We start from the raw sequence: 17414 nt of genomic DNA, 5'->3' as shown, positions 1-17414 counted from the left end.
TAGCATGGCTAATGTTTCTGTCAATAATTCAATTTTATGAAGATTATGACTTCGATCGGAGTAATAAGCTATGCACATATCATTGCCCCTTATCTTCTTTTGTAGGGTTGAGTAGAAGATTAGCAGCCCACAGAGATTTGTTTGTAAATGCACACAACTTTAATTTCTTGTCCTAGTTCCCAGCTGTCTCTATGTGACTAGCAGCCTTTAACTTTTTCCATTCACTACAGTCTCTTTTATTCTATCTTCTGCATTAATCATCTCTAGGTATAGTATTTCGTTTACGTTGTTTATTATTCATCTTCAGTTCATAATTTGATTAGACGACGAGGAGAGTAGTATTACAAATATAAAATTACAAAAAATATATAGCATATCTCATGGCGGCCAATTAATATATAGTAGCAGATAAAACGTGCCAGCATATCCTGTCTCTTTCAAAAAATACGACTTTTTTTCCTTCATGTTCAACTTCCTTTGTTAAGTAAGAAAGATTCTTTGGCCAACTGGCTTCAATGGTGACCTCCTCATTCCCCTTATATAATGCTTTTCTTTCAATTAAACATTTGCAAAAACCCCATTTTCCCCTTTAGTTTCTCCAACACAATTGAGATTCAATTCTATAGACAAAGAAATGGGTCGTCTAAATTTTCTTATGGCAGTAGTGTTGTCAATATATTCCGTTGGTGTAGTGTTGATGCCCAACTTGGCTTCTGCACAACTGAAAACCAATTATTACGCCAATACCTGTCCTAATGTTGAATCCATTGTTAGAAATGTGGTTAACCAGAAATTCCGACAAACATTTGTCACAATCCCTGCTGTTCTCCGTCTCTTCTTTCATGATTGCTTTGTTGAGGTATATATTAAATTTCAATATAAATAAATTAAAGGACCTTAAGTTTCAATTTCTAGTTGGCTAAATAATGTGTTTTTTTTTCTATCTGAAACAGGGTTGTGATGCTTCAGTGATAGTATCATCTACACCAGGGAACACAGCTGAGAAGGATCATCCAGATAATCTATCATTGGCAGGAGATGGATTTGATACTGTGATCAAAGCCAAAGCCGCCATTGATTCAAACTCACGTTGTAAAAATAAAGTCTCTTGTGCAGATATTCTCGCCTTAGCCACCAGAGACGTTATTCAGCTGGTCTGTATGCACAATTACCTATAGTTATTTTTTAAATGACCTCATAGTATAAAACTTACGTACTAACTCATTTTATTTTGTAAAACGCTTGTAGTCGGGGGGACCATCGTACCCAGTTGAATTAGGTAGGCTAGATGGGTTCACATCAAAAGCTTCGAACGTGGAAGGAAAGCTGCCAAAACCAACATTTAATTTGAATCAACTCAATTCCATGTTTGCTTCTCATGGTCTAAATCAGAATGACATGATCGCCCTTTCTGGTACGTAACTCTGCTATATATAACTTCCCCGATATTAATATTAACTGCGCACCGTATATACTTAATTGTTTGACTTAGTAATTAATCTAAGCTACTTTGAAACTTCTGGCCTTGTTGCTTTTTAGCATGTGTCATTGACATCAGACTTAATCATTTCTGAACTGATTAGGTTCATTATTCTTCAGCCAGCTCAGTAGATAAAAAGAAGGAAAAGTTCCTATTATGAGAATCTTACATACTTTATCTGATGTTTGCTCTTGTTGACCTCATGGTTATACATTTTGCAGCGGCCCATTCTGTAGGGTTTTCACACTGTAACAAGTTCTCCAACCGGATTTACAACTTCAGCCCTAAAAATCCAATAGACCCAACACTCAACAAGCAATATGCAGCTCAATTACAAGGGATGTGTCCAAGGAATGTTGACCCAAGGATAGCCATTAACATGGATCCCAAAACTCCCAGGACGTTTGACAATGCCTACTTCAAAAATTTACAGCAAGGTATGGGACTATTCACATCAGATCAAGTGCTTTACACGGACGGGCGGTCCAAGGGAACTGTCGACATTTGGGCTAGTAACTCAAAAGCATTCCAAAACGCATTCGTCACTGCAATGACAAAGCTGGGCCGTGTTGGTGTGAAAACTGGGAGGAATGGAAATATTCGTTTCGACTGCGGCAGATTTAATTGAGAGCAAAAAAATATATATATTCTTTTTGTCGTTTGGTGAACGGCTAATTAAGTTAATTCCTCTTTTTTATTTTCCTTTCGCAAGGCAGAGAGGCTTGAATAAAGGGGACGAGGATTGAACCTTACACCGTAAGATGTAAAATAACAGTTCTATCACGGAATTACTATTCAATCCTCGAAATGATAAGTTGTTCAAATAAATGGGGATTAAGTTTCCTTTATCTTTGCGGAAGGGGGTGTTTTTGTATTCTTGGAATGTGTAACTGTTGAATAAAATTAATTGTGTGAAATCCATTGTTGAATTTCAAAACTGTTATGAAGGGAGTTTAATTGGTTATTCATTTTAGGCTTATGCAGTTATACTTTGGCCCTCAGAAAGTGAGATTATTTTATACAAATATGCGTTGTTACGCCATTTCAGTAACTTGTTTTGGTCTAGCTATAGATTGAACAGGTCTAATTTGATGCTTTTGCACATTATTAAGAGATCATTATAACTTTGTCTCGGTCTAGGTTGAATGAGTCGATTTTAGTTGCTTCTCGTTAGAGAATTAATGGGTTATTAAAAACTAAAAATATGTCATAGATCATTATTATTCATTTTTTAGCAAGTTTGAGCATCACTCATAAAGGGCTCTACAGTCAGAGAAGAAATGTCTAATTAAATTAAATTTGTGACCTTTTCAAGAGCAGGGTAAAAGCGCACAGTTCATCAGTTAATGTGTATCTTTTTGTTCCCATGCTATGCAGTGATGTGATATCGTTGATAGACAATCATACCTGGACAAACTTATTAGACTTTTTCAACATAATAATCTAAACACACGCAAGTGCACACTACCTTGCAAAGACTTCTAACAAGAGTTCAAATTAACTAGTTGGCTTTGGAATTGTATACAAAATAGTTCCAGATTCCATATACATCGCAATCATATATTATCATCTTATAGCACAGCATAGGTTCATGCCCAAGGAAATGGAGGTTCTCAAATTAGAAGGTCATTCTAATAAGTATCAGCATATACCAGTATTTTAAATTAGCAGAATCTCTGATTATGAATGAAGAGGACTTGAATCTTAGAGAAATATGCCTCTTTGTAGAAAAGAACAGGACATTGGACTTCTTACTTAGTATATTTCAAATCTGACATAGTCAGTGGCGGAGCTAGGATTTTTATTAAGGGGAGTCAAAATATAAAGAAATAAACTCACCAAGAAGTCAATGGGTGTCATTATATATATATATATATATATATATATATATATTTTAAAAAAAATTACCGAGTTAAACAGTGTAATTTTCCGACGAAGGGGTGTACCCCTTGGGTGCATGTGGCTCCGCCACCGGACATAGTAGTAAATGCTCGCATTTTCATTTTTTTCATAGGTATCCTGCTGGACACCTTTTTAATGAATGTCTCTCAATTATTCAAAGCCTTTTCCTTCTTTCCTCCTTTTGAATAGAGATATGTCACTGAATTAACATCATGGAATGTGAAACTCCCGATAAGGCATAATTCATTTAATGATATTCCAAGAACATTAATGAGCCTGCTTTTTCAATCAAATTCAGGATTTAAACTTAATGGATTTAACTTTTATGCTCTCATTACTGGACCCAATGTATGGGTTAAGAATTTAATATTTATCGATATAAACAGCGAATGTTCATGCTGTTAAGGTGAACTGGTTGATTATACATACCTTGCATCCGCCCCATCCTGGCTTCCACATAGCAGCTCCACCAATATTTAGCTTCAGAGTTTTGAGTCTTGGCCTCACTATATCCTTGATAATCACTTGCCTTTTTCTCCTCCTAATACCCAGGATTATATCCACCAGCTTGCATTTCTCTCGCTATTCAACTCTGAACTCCTATCGGGTTCTTAGTGAGGTTGGTGCAATAATGCTCTTGGAAAGCTTCCAATAACAAGAAGAAATGGAGAAATGAAAGAGATGAGACATCAACCACAGAACTTGAAAGAGTGATGACAGACCTAACTTTGACTTCCTGCTTCAGAAAGTTCACAGAAAATATGTTGCAGTTATTTCATATCCGAGAGAGCAACTGTAAAACTAAGTAATTTAAGTATGTCACCCTAGATAAAAATCAGTTGACTTATTGGTTTTAGTTTATATAAATAATGGTTCTGCTATAAGCGCATATATTTAATTGCTTACATGAGCTTTTAAAAATATTCCACTGTCAGAATATTTCCTTTACACAGAGAGAAAGACAGATGCTTTAAAATCAAAGTACAAGAGCAATATCATTTGTTCATTTTTCATATTTCATCATCTTTTGCTACTTTACTCAATCCAACTGTTCATCTCATCAACCTGAAGCTTGGACCATGTACCTTCAATTATTGTAAATCGTGCAGCTAGTGGAGTTCCCAGAAGTGCAACATCAGAGGAGCAAGAGTTATCAGGTTGGTTTATGTTCAACCACTATAAAAAGAACTGTAACAGACAACTGGAAATGCCTATGGACTTCTACCTGCTAAAGGACTTGGTCCTGTTTTCAGTTTTCACTCAGCAAACTGCATTTCAGCAGTAAGAGGTTACATACAGCAAGGAACCATTTCCTTAACTTACATATTGTCAACATCACATAAGCTGTCTTAGTTGATGGGAACAGCAGATTAATAGCTCAGTAGAGTCTGCTCGACTCTTTCCTTAACTCTTCCCCTGCAGTTTCCTTTTTCAAAGACTTCCCATATTCTTCAGAATCATAAATGTCATGGTAGACAGTTGAGTTTCTTGTTGATCCATCTTGAACAACAAATATCCATATTGGAAACAAAAAGAGAAAAGGTATATGTACTGTTCTTTGAATAAAAGGTACCATAACATTTACTGTGAAAACAATACAGTATATGAGTGATGCAATTTTTTCTTCTTTGTTTGTTAATTATTCTTCTTGCTGTTTTCTATATTATTCTTCTGTGGAGAAGGGGCAAGGATAAGGATAATTGAGTCCCTAGATCCTCAAAAAATAATCTTTATTAACAACAATGTCAATGACATGAACAGCTATAGATAATAATTGACAAAGCCCACTTAACTCTATTTGTAATGGCTACAATCTTACAGGTGTTGATATCTTGCTACTTCACTAGGTAACAACTCTCAATTCAGAAATAATCAGCTCTGAGGTATATATACAACCTAACAACCATGATCAAAAAATGTCCGTAGCTTTAAACCATGCAGATGCTTTACTACTGCTTGTATAACTTGTGTCAGCATTACTGTTAGATCTGCTAATAGAATCACAACATGAGTCATCACTTTATGGACTTCTCAAAGTCACAGTGACAACCAAATCAATGCCCTAATCAATCATAGACTTTCAAACGAACGCACTGAAACCTTCTCAAGCTGTGTTGGCCAATCCTCCCCTAGCATCCTAGGATTCGACTCCATTGCCGTGCGAAAATCTAACATTGAAACAGAAAAGAGATCACTTGGTTTTTGGTTATATCTTATTGTCCTTGTCTTTTTTGAAACTGAAACAGCTTGGTGAAGGATGTGCTTGTGTTGTGACTTTGAGCCTGCTAAGTCCAAACAAGGCTTAATTAATCGCTTCAAGAATACATCGAGCCCATTGTTCAACACATTTACACAGTCAGTTGACATCTTCAAGCCTTCTGTCTCCAACTTTTGTTCCAACCTTTTCATTAGCAAGCTGGCATCGGGCAACTCACCACTGCTGTAACAGGTTCCCATATCAGGTAAAGGAGCTGACCCATGATATAATACTTTCCTTGTTCCCTTAGCATTCAGAGAGATGCCAAGGGGAGCTGTTACAGGACTTCTACTATGAATACCGGGGCTTCCAGTAGCCTGCTCAACCTCTTCTCCCTCTTCCACGGAGTTGCCTTCAACTGGAGGCTTACTACCCAAGGACAGAAGCTCAGTAGCACTTTGTTGTTCCAGTACTTTTGGTGGAAAATCTTCACAAGCCGCAGAATGGGTCTTCCCATGAGGACCCAGAGGACTTGGCCGGTCCCTAAATCTGCGATCACGAAGGTTGGGAGTTCTTCCTTTTCTAGGAGACTGCGGAAATACATCCCTGCACAGTGACTGAAAACTTCCTCTTTGACAAACATTCGACACTTTTGAATTAAAGGAAGCCTCCATTGTGACATCTTTTGGCGGAGGCATCTTAGCAGTACAAGCATTTCTTATAATTCCTCGGACAAGCGCATTATGAAGGCAGATATTCTCTCTCCCCAATAAAACAACACAAAACTTATCAAACTCTGATTTGCTCATCTTTAGGCTTAAGTATCTGCTTAACATAGAATAATATTTCTCTGCCTTCTGCTGACCAACTTTCCTTTCAATCCGAAGTTTCAGCTCATAAGTGTCAACTCGGGGGCATTGCCGATCTCCCGGCATTTTGACTCCCGAATTCATTATAACCATCGAACAGATACACTCAAATAATGAGAAATATCATATGAAATCATAAAATTAAAAGCAACTCTACCCAATTTCCCAGTAACAAAGCTAATTTAGCAGGCAAGCTCCACGGTATTTGCTCAATATATCCGGTAATTAGATTCTGCAAGAAAATTCAAAAATTAAGAACCAAGCACAATACCTTAAGAATCTATAACCTTGATAATTGCACAAATCACAAATTAGGCAGCAAGAAAGAACAGAGAGATATCCTAAAATTGACATTCAATTATGCAAGAAACAGTAAGAAAAAATAAATAACAATGCTAAGACACAAAATTTACTACATCCCAAGTGAAATTAACAACTTCAATACCCATAAGCGTAATCGCGATCAGAAAAAACATGAACCCAACAATATCTCAATGACATCGAAATAGGTAAAATTAAAGAAAAAGAAAAACTGACCTGAGCTAATGAAGTAGAGAATTTTAGGAAACAAGAGTTGAATTTTGGGAATCGGAAGAGCAAGATCAGTAGGTGATCGAGCTTCGACGAAGAAAAGGGCAGAAAAGAAAAGAGGGAAAAAATTTAGGGCTTTAGAAGGCTGTCTTTTCCGAAGCTTCTGACGTGAGTCAATGACACGTGCGTTTTTACAGGTGTGTCGTAGTGAGTGGTGAGAGAGGGGGAGTGGGGGATCGGTTGCTTAAGGTACTGTTTGGAAGTTCCAATCATAGTTAAGTAACTTAAAGATTCTAGCACACCCAATATGTGAGTTTGACAAGTACGGTCCGAAGGAAAAGTCAGTTGGTCGGTTCTTACATCCAAAGTCCAAACAACACACACTCCGTTTCCTATGTAGAAAGTAGTATTGTGACAAATTCCCAAGTGGCTTACCTATCATTGTGTGAAGTCAGCAAGCTTTGCTCACTCCATAATTGGTTCACCTAATCTGCTTTAACACTTAAGTCAAACTAATACTACTACTATTTTTTGGTTCTTTTTATGGAAACAAAGATAAATAGTTGTAAGGATTTGAGCCAATTAGTTGTGAAGCATGCCATGCGCTGTGATGGATTGAGGTCACGCGGTGCAGTAATCAAAGTTTTATTTTAGTTGGTTATAAGGTACTTATATCGGTCAAATTTATTTGATGCACTTTAACTAAGCATGAAATTTTAAAAAATATATTTGAACCATATAGTGTGAAGCAAGTCAAAAATATTTTTATAACCTATAAATTTAAACTAGAAATTATAAAGTTATACTCCCTCTGTTTCAATTTATGTGAATCTATTTTCTTTTTAGTTCATGTCAAAAAAGAATAACACTTTACGTATTTGGAAACAATTTACTGTTACGCAATGCTTTATAGCCGCACAAAATATGTGTGTCTTATTTTACACTATAATTGCAAAAGTCTTCTTTTTTTCTTAAATTCCGTATCCAGATAAATAAGTTCACATAAACTGAAACGAACGTATTATATTTAAATATAGAAAACGTATTATTCGATTTGCAATAAGTTAAAAGGGAAAGTACATCATATAAATTGGGATAAAAACAGCGATTTGTAAACAATCACATATATGTACAAAATGTGAATATATGTTTATTATAATTGCCTAGTTCATGAGTGGTATTATATGTTTAGTGCTTAGACTCATAATTTTTTAAAATTCGTCACTACGATCTAAAACTTATTTCTTTAGGTTTTCAATATCTTTCGTGCGCATGTTTGCAAATACGAATAGTTTAGAATGTTACACAATCGCTGAACTCAGCATTGATCTTCATTGAGTTTTGCTCCAGCATCGCCCAAAGTTACAGGACCGGATATTACGTTAGAACGAAACAAAGAAGATCAGTATGGTCCAACTTTTTGTGTAACATCCTAGGAAAATCTTATCTCAACAAAAGTACGTAAGGTATGCTGAATATTTAAGGAAATAAGTCTCAATACTCCAGGGCCACATTTTAATATCACGTGCGTTTAGGATACCGGATACTACCATTAACGGATTAGACCATTATATAGATTATACTTTGTATTTTTTGAGTCTTTACTTGCCACCAGAGTTTGGTGTTTAAGGAGAATGTCTTTCTTTCTAACAGTTTGGATGGTTGTTATTACTTTAAATACAACTCGTTTTGATTGTTATTTGAATTTTGTTATTTCGTATTGTTAAATTTGTTATTATGTAATGATGAAAAGATTTCTTTTTATGTAACGACAAATTTAATATGATCACATCGTTATCTTATTTTTTTCTCCTCTTGCCCTTGCTATAATTCCATTTTACTCTTTATCCTACCTTTCTTAATAATTACTTTACCCCATAATCAGAGGCGAATCCAGGATTCCAAGAAGATGGGTGCATTATTACAAAGAGTCGGATCTATAATTTATATTTGACGGATTCAACCTTTAGATTCTTACCATAAATTCATTATAGGTTAAAATTAAATTTTTTTTCTTACTTATTATAGTGATTATTAACAATTATATCTATACTCCATATAAAAAATGCTAAGATTATTGAAACATGCTACATCATCCACTGCTATTAGTTTTAATTATATAAAATTTTGCGATGATAAAGGGAGATCAAGGATTTCAATGTATTAAATTTGGGGATTTTGAATGAATAAACCAAAAAAAAAATTAAGAGGCGACACTGGACATGCTTACAAACTGAGAATTGAACTTTGTGCACCCAATTATTATTGAACCATAGGACTCTTTGAACTTGGGTGACCACATGTATATATTTAAGCAATTTTAAAGAAATATAATACTATTATACATCGTACAAAGAGACGAGCATGGGTTCACGTGCCCCATGATCCAACACATAGATACGCCCCTGCCCACAATCTACTTTTTCTTTGTATTATACGTTTACTCTTCAAATTATTGGTATGTGACATTATCGTATGAGCTAAAAATTATCATAATTATATGTGGTCCAAGTCAACATTAAGAAAGCCTTCGAAGGTTGCCACGCGTCATCGATTTGGTTTCAACAGAGGATAAAGGCGAGGTCGAGATGACCTAACAGAGGACGAAGGTGAGGTCGAGTTGACTCAACAGAGGATAAGGACGAGGACGAGTACTCCCTTTGGCAGAGCAGTAACGAGTAGTTTTAGAAATACGACCTTACAGAGAATATTCTAGGGAATACTCCCATCTGTACTATTATGGGTTTTTGGCCCAATTGCCATTATAAAGAGAAACAGAGAGGATTGTAGAGGACATTGAATACTCATTGAATAAAAAATAATACATTGACATTCCCTGAAGATTCTTGCTTTATCATTGACATACAAAATATACCTTTTCTTTAGGTCTTTATCTATCCTTTCTCCCACGATCCAAGGAGAATCCGAATATTCTAAGGCTTATCATCATCCATATTTGTCTAACACAATATCACAGAATCGCACCCTTTTCGAGTGATTCACATGCATTTAGTTACATAAATACCATTCACTATTATTTATTGTTATTTGATGCTACCTTCTTTGTTCTTGGGTCATTGAATATTACTTTATTGTCACTATTTATTGATACTCAAATAGTACTCGTAACATCTTGCTATAAAATATGTTAATCAGTCTTTTGGATATTACATTGGCTAAGATTAACTCTATTCTATTAGAAAATTTAATTGTTTAAACCTAGATCTAAATTTTAGGTAAAACAGTTTGGCACCGTCTATGGGAATTTCCTCAGCCAATCTTTTAGTTTTTATTAGATCTACAACTCACGTGACTTGTTAATCTAACAAACCACAAAGTTTATCTCTCATCTCTGTGTGTACAAAAAGTTTTCATGGCAGGTAACCAAGGAAACGGAATGAGGGTAACAGATAATGTTCCCCTTAACCTCATGAACGCCATCAACAAAGGCTATGACACCCAGGGCGAGGAAGTGACGCCCACGACCTCTCCCAGATGAGAGAGATCTCCTGCCCCTTTCTGCAGCACAACAAAACTAAATGAGAAAGGAGCCTCCATGTCCACGAGAGAAGGGGCGCCACCTGCTATGAAAAAGCTCCCCGAAGCATGGGTAACTGATACTCTAGTCGGCGTACTCAGTAAACAAGCTCCATGTATGACTACAGAAACCACAAGAATCCATGCAGCACAATGCGGGAACGAACAAGACGACCAACCAGGCCCTCCGACTCCAGGTAAAAATGCTATTACTGACAATGCAGGAGACAACGTCCTCGCCACCGCGCTGAAAAGAATGAAGGAAACGGAAAATGAGAACAAGGCGCTCAAAGTCCAAATGAAAGAGCACCAGGAACAGCTAGACAAAATACCAGGTGCTCCCAAGCTATTACGAAAAAGAGACGTGGGCAGGTTTGTAGAACAGTCGTACAACGAGGAAGCGGCTCCACATGCCATACCAAAGACCTTCGAGATGCCCCCATATCTCAGAATCTACGATGGAATGACCGACCCCAAAGATCATGTGACTCACTACGTTACCGCTGAAAGACAATGACCTCACCAAAGAGTAGGTGTCCTCTATCTTGCTGAAATGTTTTGGCGAAACCCCCACTGGAGGGGCGTTGACATGGTATTTACAGTTACCAACTTGTTCCATAGAAACATTCGAAGAGATGGCCCACAAGTTCGTGACGACACATGCCAGGGCCAAGAAAGTTGAAACAAGAGTAAACGACATCTTCGCCATCAAGCAATCTCCAAGAGAGGGACTAAGCGACTTCCTCGCTCGATTCAACAGGGTGAGGATGACCTTACCAAATGTTTCCGAAGGGATAGTCGTGCCAGCCTTTTAGAATAGGTTGAGCAGAGAGGGTTCGAGGGCGACCGGAAAGCTACTGAGTCAGTTGATGAAGTATTCATCGGCCACTTGGGATGAAATCCATAACGCCTACTATGCCGAGGTCAGAGCAGACGACGACGACCTCAATGGACCAACTCGACGACTCACCTCGATACAATCCGAACCTAGGAAAGAACATAGGGATAATATGAGTAGAGACCGCCTAGTATTTCGGCCAAGCAAGGAACAACATCAACCCTATGTCAGGACACCCTTCCCCTCCTTCCGTTATGAAGATGGTCCGTCTAGGCCGAGATCAGGCCCTCACAGGAACTATCGAGGTATGCCCCCTTTGTTATCTGCTCATAATATTTTCATAGCACATGTGGCCTACGCTCTCGAGAAGCTCAGAACAAAAGTCAAATGGCCACCAAAGATGAGGTCGGACCCAAATCTGATGCCCTCTGCGAGTTCCACCAAGAACGTGGATACAAAACAGAAGATTGCATCGCACTGAGACTAGAGGTGGCGAACTTGCTGCAACCAGGGTACCTCAAAGAACTACTCAGCGACAAAGGCAAGAATACCTTAGCAAGGGGTCGAGAATGCCCAAGCCCACCAAAGCCCCTTCACCAGCTCATACCATCAATATGATTATTGGTGGCAGCGACGACGCCTCTATCAATGACATCAAATTTACCGCCACCCACAAAATCAAAAAATCGATCACCCACGAATGGTATGACAGACTCGAAGAGAGTATCATATTCGATGAGTCAGATACCGACGATTGAATTTCCCTAATAATGATGCACTTATTATTACTTTACGAATTTTAGATACTAATGTTAAGAAAATTATGGTAGATGACAAAAGTCGAGCGTGCATCATCCATCCCCGAGTCCTCGCACATATGAGACTCGAGGATAAGATAGTGCCACATTGTATTACACTAATCAGTTTTAACGATGCAGTTGAACTAACTTTAGGAGAAATCACACTCCTCATTCTCGCTGGCGAAGTAACTCGAGAGACAAAATTCCATATCATGGACTAGGACACCGCATAGAAAGCCATCGTGGGAGAACCATGGATACAGCCCATGTTTCACGACCCAAATCCACGTGACCGGTATCTGACATACTACCCGACCCGAGTGAACTAACCCATATGTCAAGACCAAGTATAATTGCGGAAGCCAATTTAAAATTTTGTATATTTTCAAATCAAGTCACAACATATTTTTCATTTCCAAAATCATACATGAAACCTTTTATAAAAAATGATATAATCAAATTAAATGATTATTCCTTTATGCATGACGTCCACAATCCTATTTTTACAATCCCACAACTATCTATGGAGCCTCTATACTAAAGAATAAAACCAACACATAGAGTAATTCTAACAAAATAAAATAAGAAATAACACGATAGCTACCACGAAATAAAAGTGGTACTTCATAATACCTCGGAAAGAGAGTCATCCTAGCTCTGACTGTATGTCACGTATCATATATCATCCTAAAACATGTAAAGTAAGCAGGACCCTAGAGGGGGGCCCTAAGAGCTGAGTACACCACGACGATACTCAATAAGTGTCATAGACTCTCTCTAACTTAAGTTCTTGGGACAAACTTTATAAAAATAATGCATCAATATTTGATGTAAAATGATAAGAAATTTTATCAATTCATGATCCTTGTCATTTTAAATGAAAGGCAAGTAAAACATAACCCACAATATATACTTTTAAAACATTTATATCAACCCAAGATTTTGGATAAAATCATTCCAAGTTATCGAAATCACTTTCGGCTCATTAGGCCTAAACATAAGAAAATCATCCTTACATTTCACTAGGAGTACTATACCATCACAGACATAAGAAGGTCAACTAGGTTTTGTACCTAGCGGCAAGTATCATATACCTAACTTGCTCAGGTTGTCTCATCGTAGTATCGTACGAATCGACTCAGCCATGCTAATAATAATACAAAATAGTACTCTCTCGAGGGAGAGCACTCTGTCGTAGTCTATACCACAAAGTGGCCATCTATGCCTACACCGGCACGTGTAGTTTCATGACAACGAACACAATATATCAAAGTCAATCTCGGTGAACACAAGTAACTCCCAAAATATTTATTACTTCAAAAATAGATTCATAGCATAGTAGCTTCAAATGATCTATTTTTATCAACTCATAGCATTTATAGAAAATCTAAATCATTTGAACAAAAATTAAATAAACAACCTTTTAGATGCTACAATCTTTAGCAATTTAACATCAATCTTTAAAAGATACCACAAGTGCTATTCTGTTCGTCAATTTCCCAAAAGAAGTACTTTTCATGAAAACTTATCTTTAGCACTCAAATATGTATACTCTTGTCAATACGTAAGTTTTAATAAAAACTTATAACATTTACCTTGAGTGTCATTTTGCCAGCAAGATTTAAATAAAATTTTATAAAATGGCATGACACTACTTATGCAACATAATATTCTAGTACATGGAGGCATCCGTACTTGTTTGTCCCCACAAGCACGAAAGCACATTCGCAAGCAACTTAAGTATTAACTTGAAACATACTTTTAGAGAAAGTCCCTCAAGAAGAGTAAGTTTTAATTAACTTACCTCGCTTTCGCTTTATTAACATTCACAAGCCTTCAATCCTCCTTCATTCCAATGTTGATTAAAAATGCTCAACATCACCAACAAGCCGATATCTACAATTATATATCCTAATTACATCAAAGTATGACCTAAGATATTGATCAATATCCATATATGGCTCAAAAGTTGGCTACAAGCCTCCAACAACTTAAATCGCCAAATAGATTTACAAGCTAGACCATTCAACTTCATTCTTATATTTTAATACCCATTCGAAATCATTACTGATACTATATCGATTGTCCAATGCCACCAAGTTACTATTCATCGTCTTTCATAATCAACACTTGCAAAATATACAAATCGGGTGATTACTTAGTTGATCACTTCCAACTTTTGCTAACAAATAACTCCATAGGTTCATTGTATTCATCAGTTTCATCGCCAAGATTAATACTCGTCTTCTCTCTTATATTCTCAAAAGTACTATTCATGCCATGAACTAAAGTTTTATAATCCAATCTTTCAACCATTAAAACTTGTAACAAATGCTTCAAATACTTCTAAATACTCATAATAAACGAGTTTGAAGCATTGAAATTGCCTCTAGTAGCTCAATCTTGAAAAATCACAACTTTGGTGATTTTAGTGTTCTTGAGGATTTGATGATGAAATCTAGCATTTGGATGCAAGAATGATGTTAGAACCCATGTATATTGAGTAAGAATCAACCCAAAACATCACTAACAACTTACCTTGGTTGATTTGACTTGATTTGAGCTTAAAATTGCCCCTTCACCTCAAGAACCCTAACCCCCAATACTCAAAAATACTCTCATCCCCCCACTTTGTATTTATAGGCCCAGATTTCTGGGTTTCGGACGCGGCTTCGGATGCTTCGCATCCCCAGTTCACTCTTCTTCGAAGCTCGGATGCGGACCTGGATGCTATGGCAGCACTTCACTGCTAGCCATTCTTTCGGACGCGGTCCCGGATGCTTCGCATCCGCAGACTCCTCAGCCAGCCTTTGGTAATTTGGTCACAACTTCTTGTAGGAATGTCCAAATGACAAACGGTTTGAAGAGTTAGAAACTAGACTCGAAGAGCTTTCATTTGATAGATTTTACATCACATAACGCCTTATATATATATATATATATGTGTATATATATATATATATGTGTGTGTGTGTGTGTATATATATATATATATATATATATATATATATATATATATATGCTCGTCCAAATTTGGTCTTGTGCATACCCATTTGGAACTTTAGTCTATCATGTAATTTCTAACTTGACTTGGACTTAGGACTATCCTTAGACCCCACATCACTTATAATATGCCTCGTACACTTATTATCATATCTAATTGATATCCATCATATTAATAGTCCTCGTCTGCACACAAAATAATATAATTAGCGCACTTCAACTTTCTTAATAGCGCTGAAGTACTTCAAAATTTTCGGGGTGCTACACCATGAGAGCCATCCCCTCCAGCTTATACCAAGTGATCAAATTCCAACACCTTGGGGAATATTTAGCATACGAGGGGAACAACGTACGTCCCGAGAGTGCTACCGAATCGCCATGGACAACATGATAACTCAACAAAAGAAAGAAAAGGAAAAAGAAGCATAGCAATCATCAGGGTCGACATCGCCGTAGGTAGGGGTGGGCGTCGGTCGGTTAGTATGAAAGTACGGTTCAGTTTATCGGTTTTCGGTTTTGTAATATTAATAACCAAACCAAACTAAAGTATTTACGGTTCGATACGGTTTTTTCAAGGTTCGGCTCGGTTATTTCCAGTTTAGTTTTTCGGTTATTAATGGTGCAAGATTTTTATGTGTTGACTCACATAGACCTCCGAGCTGAATAAAGACCAAAAACATGAGCATAACCATTAAACTTAGCAGATCGAACAACACTAAAAAGAGCATCTTCTGCTACTGGAGAAGTTCAAAAGCATGGTATTGCAGAAGGGTCACCACGGCCCAAATGAATGATTGGCTTCCTCTCATTCTCTTCTTTAAGATTTTCCATTATTATTTCAAGAACTGATCGAATTGAAAGCAATGATTTTTCCTTTAAATCTCCATTGTTGAAACCAAAACTTTACTTTTTTGGTTTAACTGAAAACCGAACACCAAAACCGTTAAGCGTACCGAATACCAAATTTAATAATTTATAAATCGCACCCCGACCGAATAACCGGTTAAACCGATATGAAAAAACTAAAATTTACAGTTCGACCGGTATTATGCCTACCCCTAGCCGGAGGGCGAAGCCAAGGAAGGCATTATGGACCCCTAGATGGTCGAAGCCGCTAAATCAACCATAGAAGACCTCAACCCCATTCAACCAATGTAGTTATGGTCAAAAAGAAAAATGGGAAATGGAGGATGTGCGTGGACTTCACAGACCTAAACAAAGTATTCCCAAAAGATTCATTCACACTGCCTCACATCGACCAACTCACACCTACTCAGGCTACAACCAAATACTCATGGAGGAAGAAGACCAAGATAAAACTACGTTTATTACCTATAGGGAAACGTATTGTTATAGGGTCATTCTATTTGGGTTGAAGAACGCAGGGGCTACCTATCAAAGGCTGGTCACAAGAATGTTCAAAGATCAACTCGGAAAAACCATAGAGGTGTATATCGATGACATGTTAGTCAAGTTCGAGAAGGCAGAGGACCATATCGACCACCTAAAAGAAGCCTTCAATATACTAAGAAAGTGTGGAATGAAACTGAATCCCAAAAAATGTGCGTTTGGCGTAGCCTCAGGAAAATTTTTGGGCTTCTTGGTATCGCAGCGAGCGATTGAGGTCAACCCAGATCAAATTAAGGCTATCAACGGGATACCATAACAATTAACCACTGAGAAGAAAGTCCAAAGACTGACCGGTCGAATTGCCGCCCTATCCAGGTTCATCTCGCGGTTGTCCGATAGATGTCATAGTTTTTATAGCGTACTAAAAAAAGACAACGACCTCGAGTGGACGCCCGAGTGTGTAAAAGCACTGCGAGAACTGAAGGTGTACTTGTCATCTACACACTTGCTCTCAAAGCCTGAGCCTGGAGAGCGCCTCCTCATTTACCTCGCCATCTCGGAAAAGGCGGTAAGTAAGATCTTGATTCGTGAAGACAAAAGTACGTAATCTCCAATTTATTATATCAGTAAAACACTTGTTGACGCTGAGACAAGGTACCCTAACCTAGAGAAACTAGCCTTGGCCCTGGTTGTAGCTTCACGAAAGCTTTGACCCTATTTTCAGTGTCACCCTATCTCGATCGTCACCACTTTTCCTTTAAGAAGCATATTACACAAATCCGAGCTGTCGGGGAGGCTGGCCAAATGGTCCATCGAGTTAAGTGAGCATGACATCACTTATCAGCCTCGTACAACGATAAAGTCAAAAGTACTCACAGACTTCGTCGTAGACTTTAGCACAAAAGTA

General features: G+C 37.4%; 2 protein-coding genes across 2 annotated transcripts; one reads left to right on the top strand and one right to left on the bottom strand.

The window, feature by feature from the left end:
• Window positions 1-538: 538 nt before the first annotated feature.
• On the top strand, window positions 539-2423 carry LOC104099248 (peroxidase 51-like). Its single transcript, XM_009606180.4, has 4 exons — window positions 539-859; window positions 954-1154; window positions 1249-1414; window positions 1702-2423. Exons 1-4 carry the CDS (start codon window positions 635-637, stop codon window positions 2106-2108), a joined length of 999 nt encoding a protein of 332 aa, XP_009604475.1. The 5' UTR covers window positions 539-634; the 3' UTR covers window positions 2109-2423.
• A 2672-nt stretch (window positions 2424-5095) lies between these two features.
• LOC104099249 (uncharacterized) lies at window positions 5096-7118 on the bottom strand. The gene is made up of 2 exons (XM_009606181.4): window positions 6986-7118; window positions 5096-6680 (listed from the first exon to the last, which is right to left on the bottom strand). Exon 2 carries the CDS (start codon window positions 6539-6541, stop codon window positions 5453-5455), a length of 1089 nt encoding a protein of 362 aa, XP_009604476.1. The 5' UTR covers window positions 6542-6680; window positions 6986-7118; the 3' UTR covers window positions 5096-5452.
• Window positions 7119-17414: the final 10296 nt, after the last annotated feature.

The sequence above is a fragment of the Nicotiana tomentosiformis genome, chromosome 2 (genome assembly GCF_000390325.3).
Source record: "Nicotiana tomentosiformis chromosome 2, ASM39032v3, whole genome shotgun sequence".
Classification (NCBI taxonomy): domain Eukaryota; kingdom Viridiplantae; phylum Streptophyta; class Magnoliopsida; order Solanales; family Solanaceae; genus Nicotiana; species Nicotiana tomentosiformis.
This window is presented reverse-complemented; position numbering and strand designations above follow the sequence as displayed.

What these genes read in the sequence shown, in the direction of transcription:
- LOC104099248 (XM_009606180.4), top strand. Translation starts at nt 635, where the DNA reads ATGGGTCGTCTAAATTTTCTTATGGCAGTAGTGTTGTCAATATATTCC. An exon ending in TTCATGATTGCTTTGTTGAG is followed by an intron (nt 860 to 953) that starts GTATATATTAAA and finishes TATCTGAAACAG; the next exon opens with GGTTGTGATGCTTCAGTGAT. An exon ending in TGACATGATCGCCCTTTCTG is followed by an intron (nt 1,415 to 1,701) that starts GTACGTAACTCT and finishes TACATTTTGCAG; the next exon opens with CGGCCCATTCTGTAGGGTTT.
- LOC104099249 (XM_009606181.4), bottom strand. Translation starts at nt 6,541, where the DNA reads ATGGTTATAATGAATTCGGGAGTCAAAATGCCGGGAGATCGGCAATGC.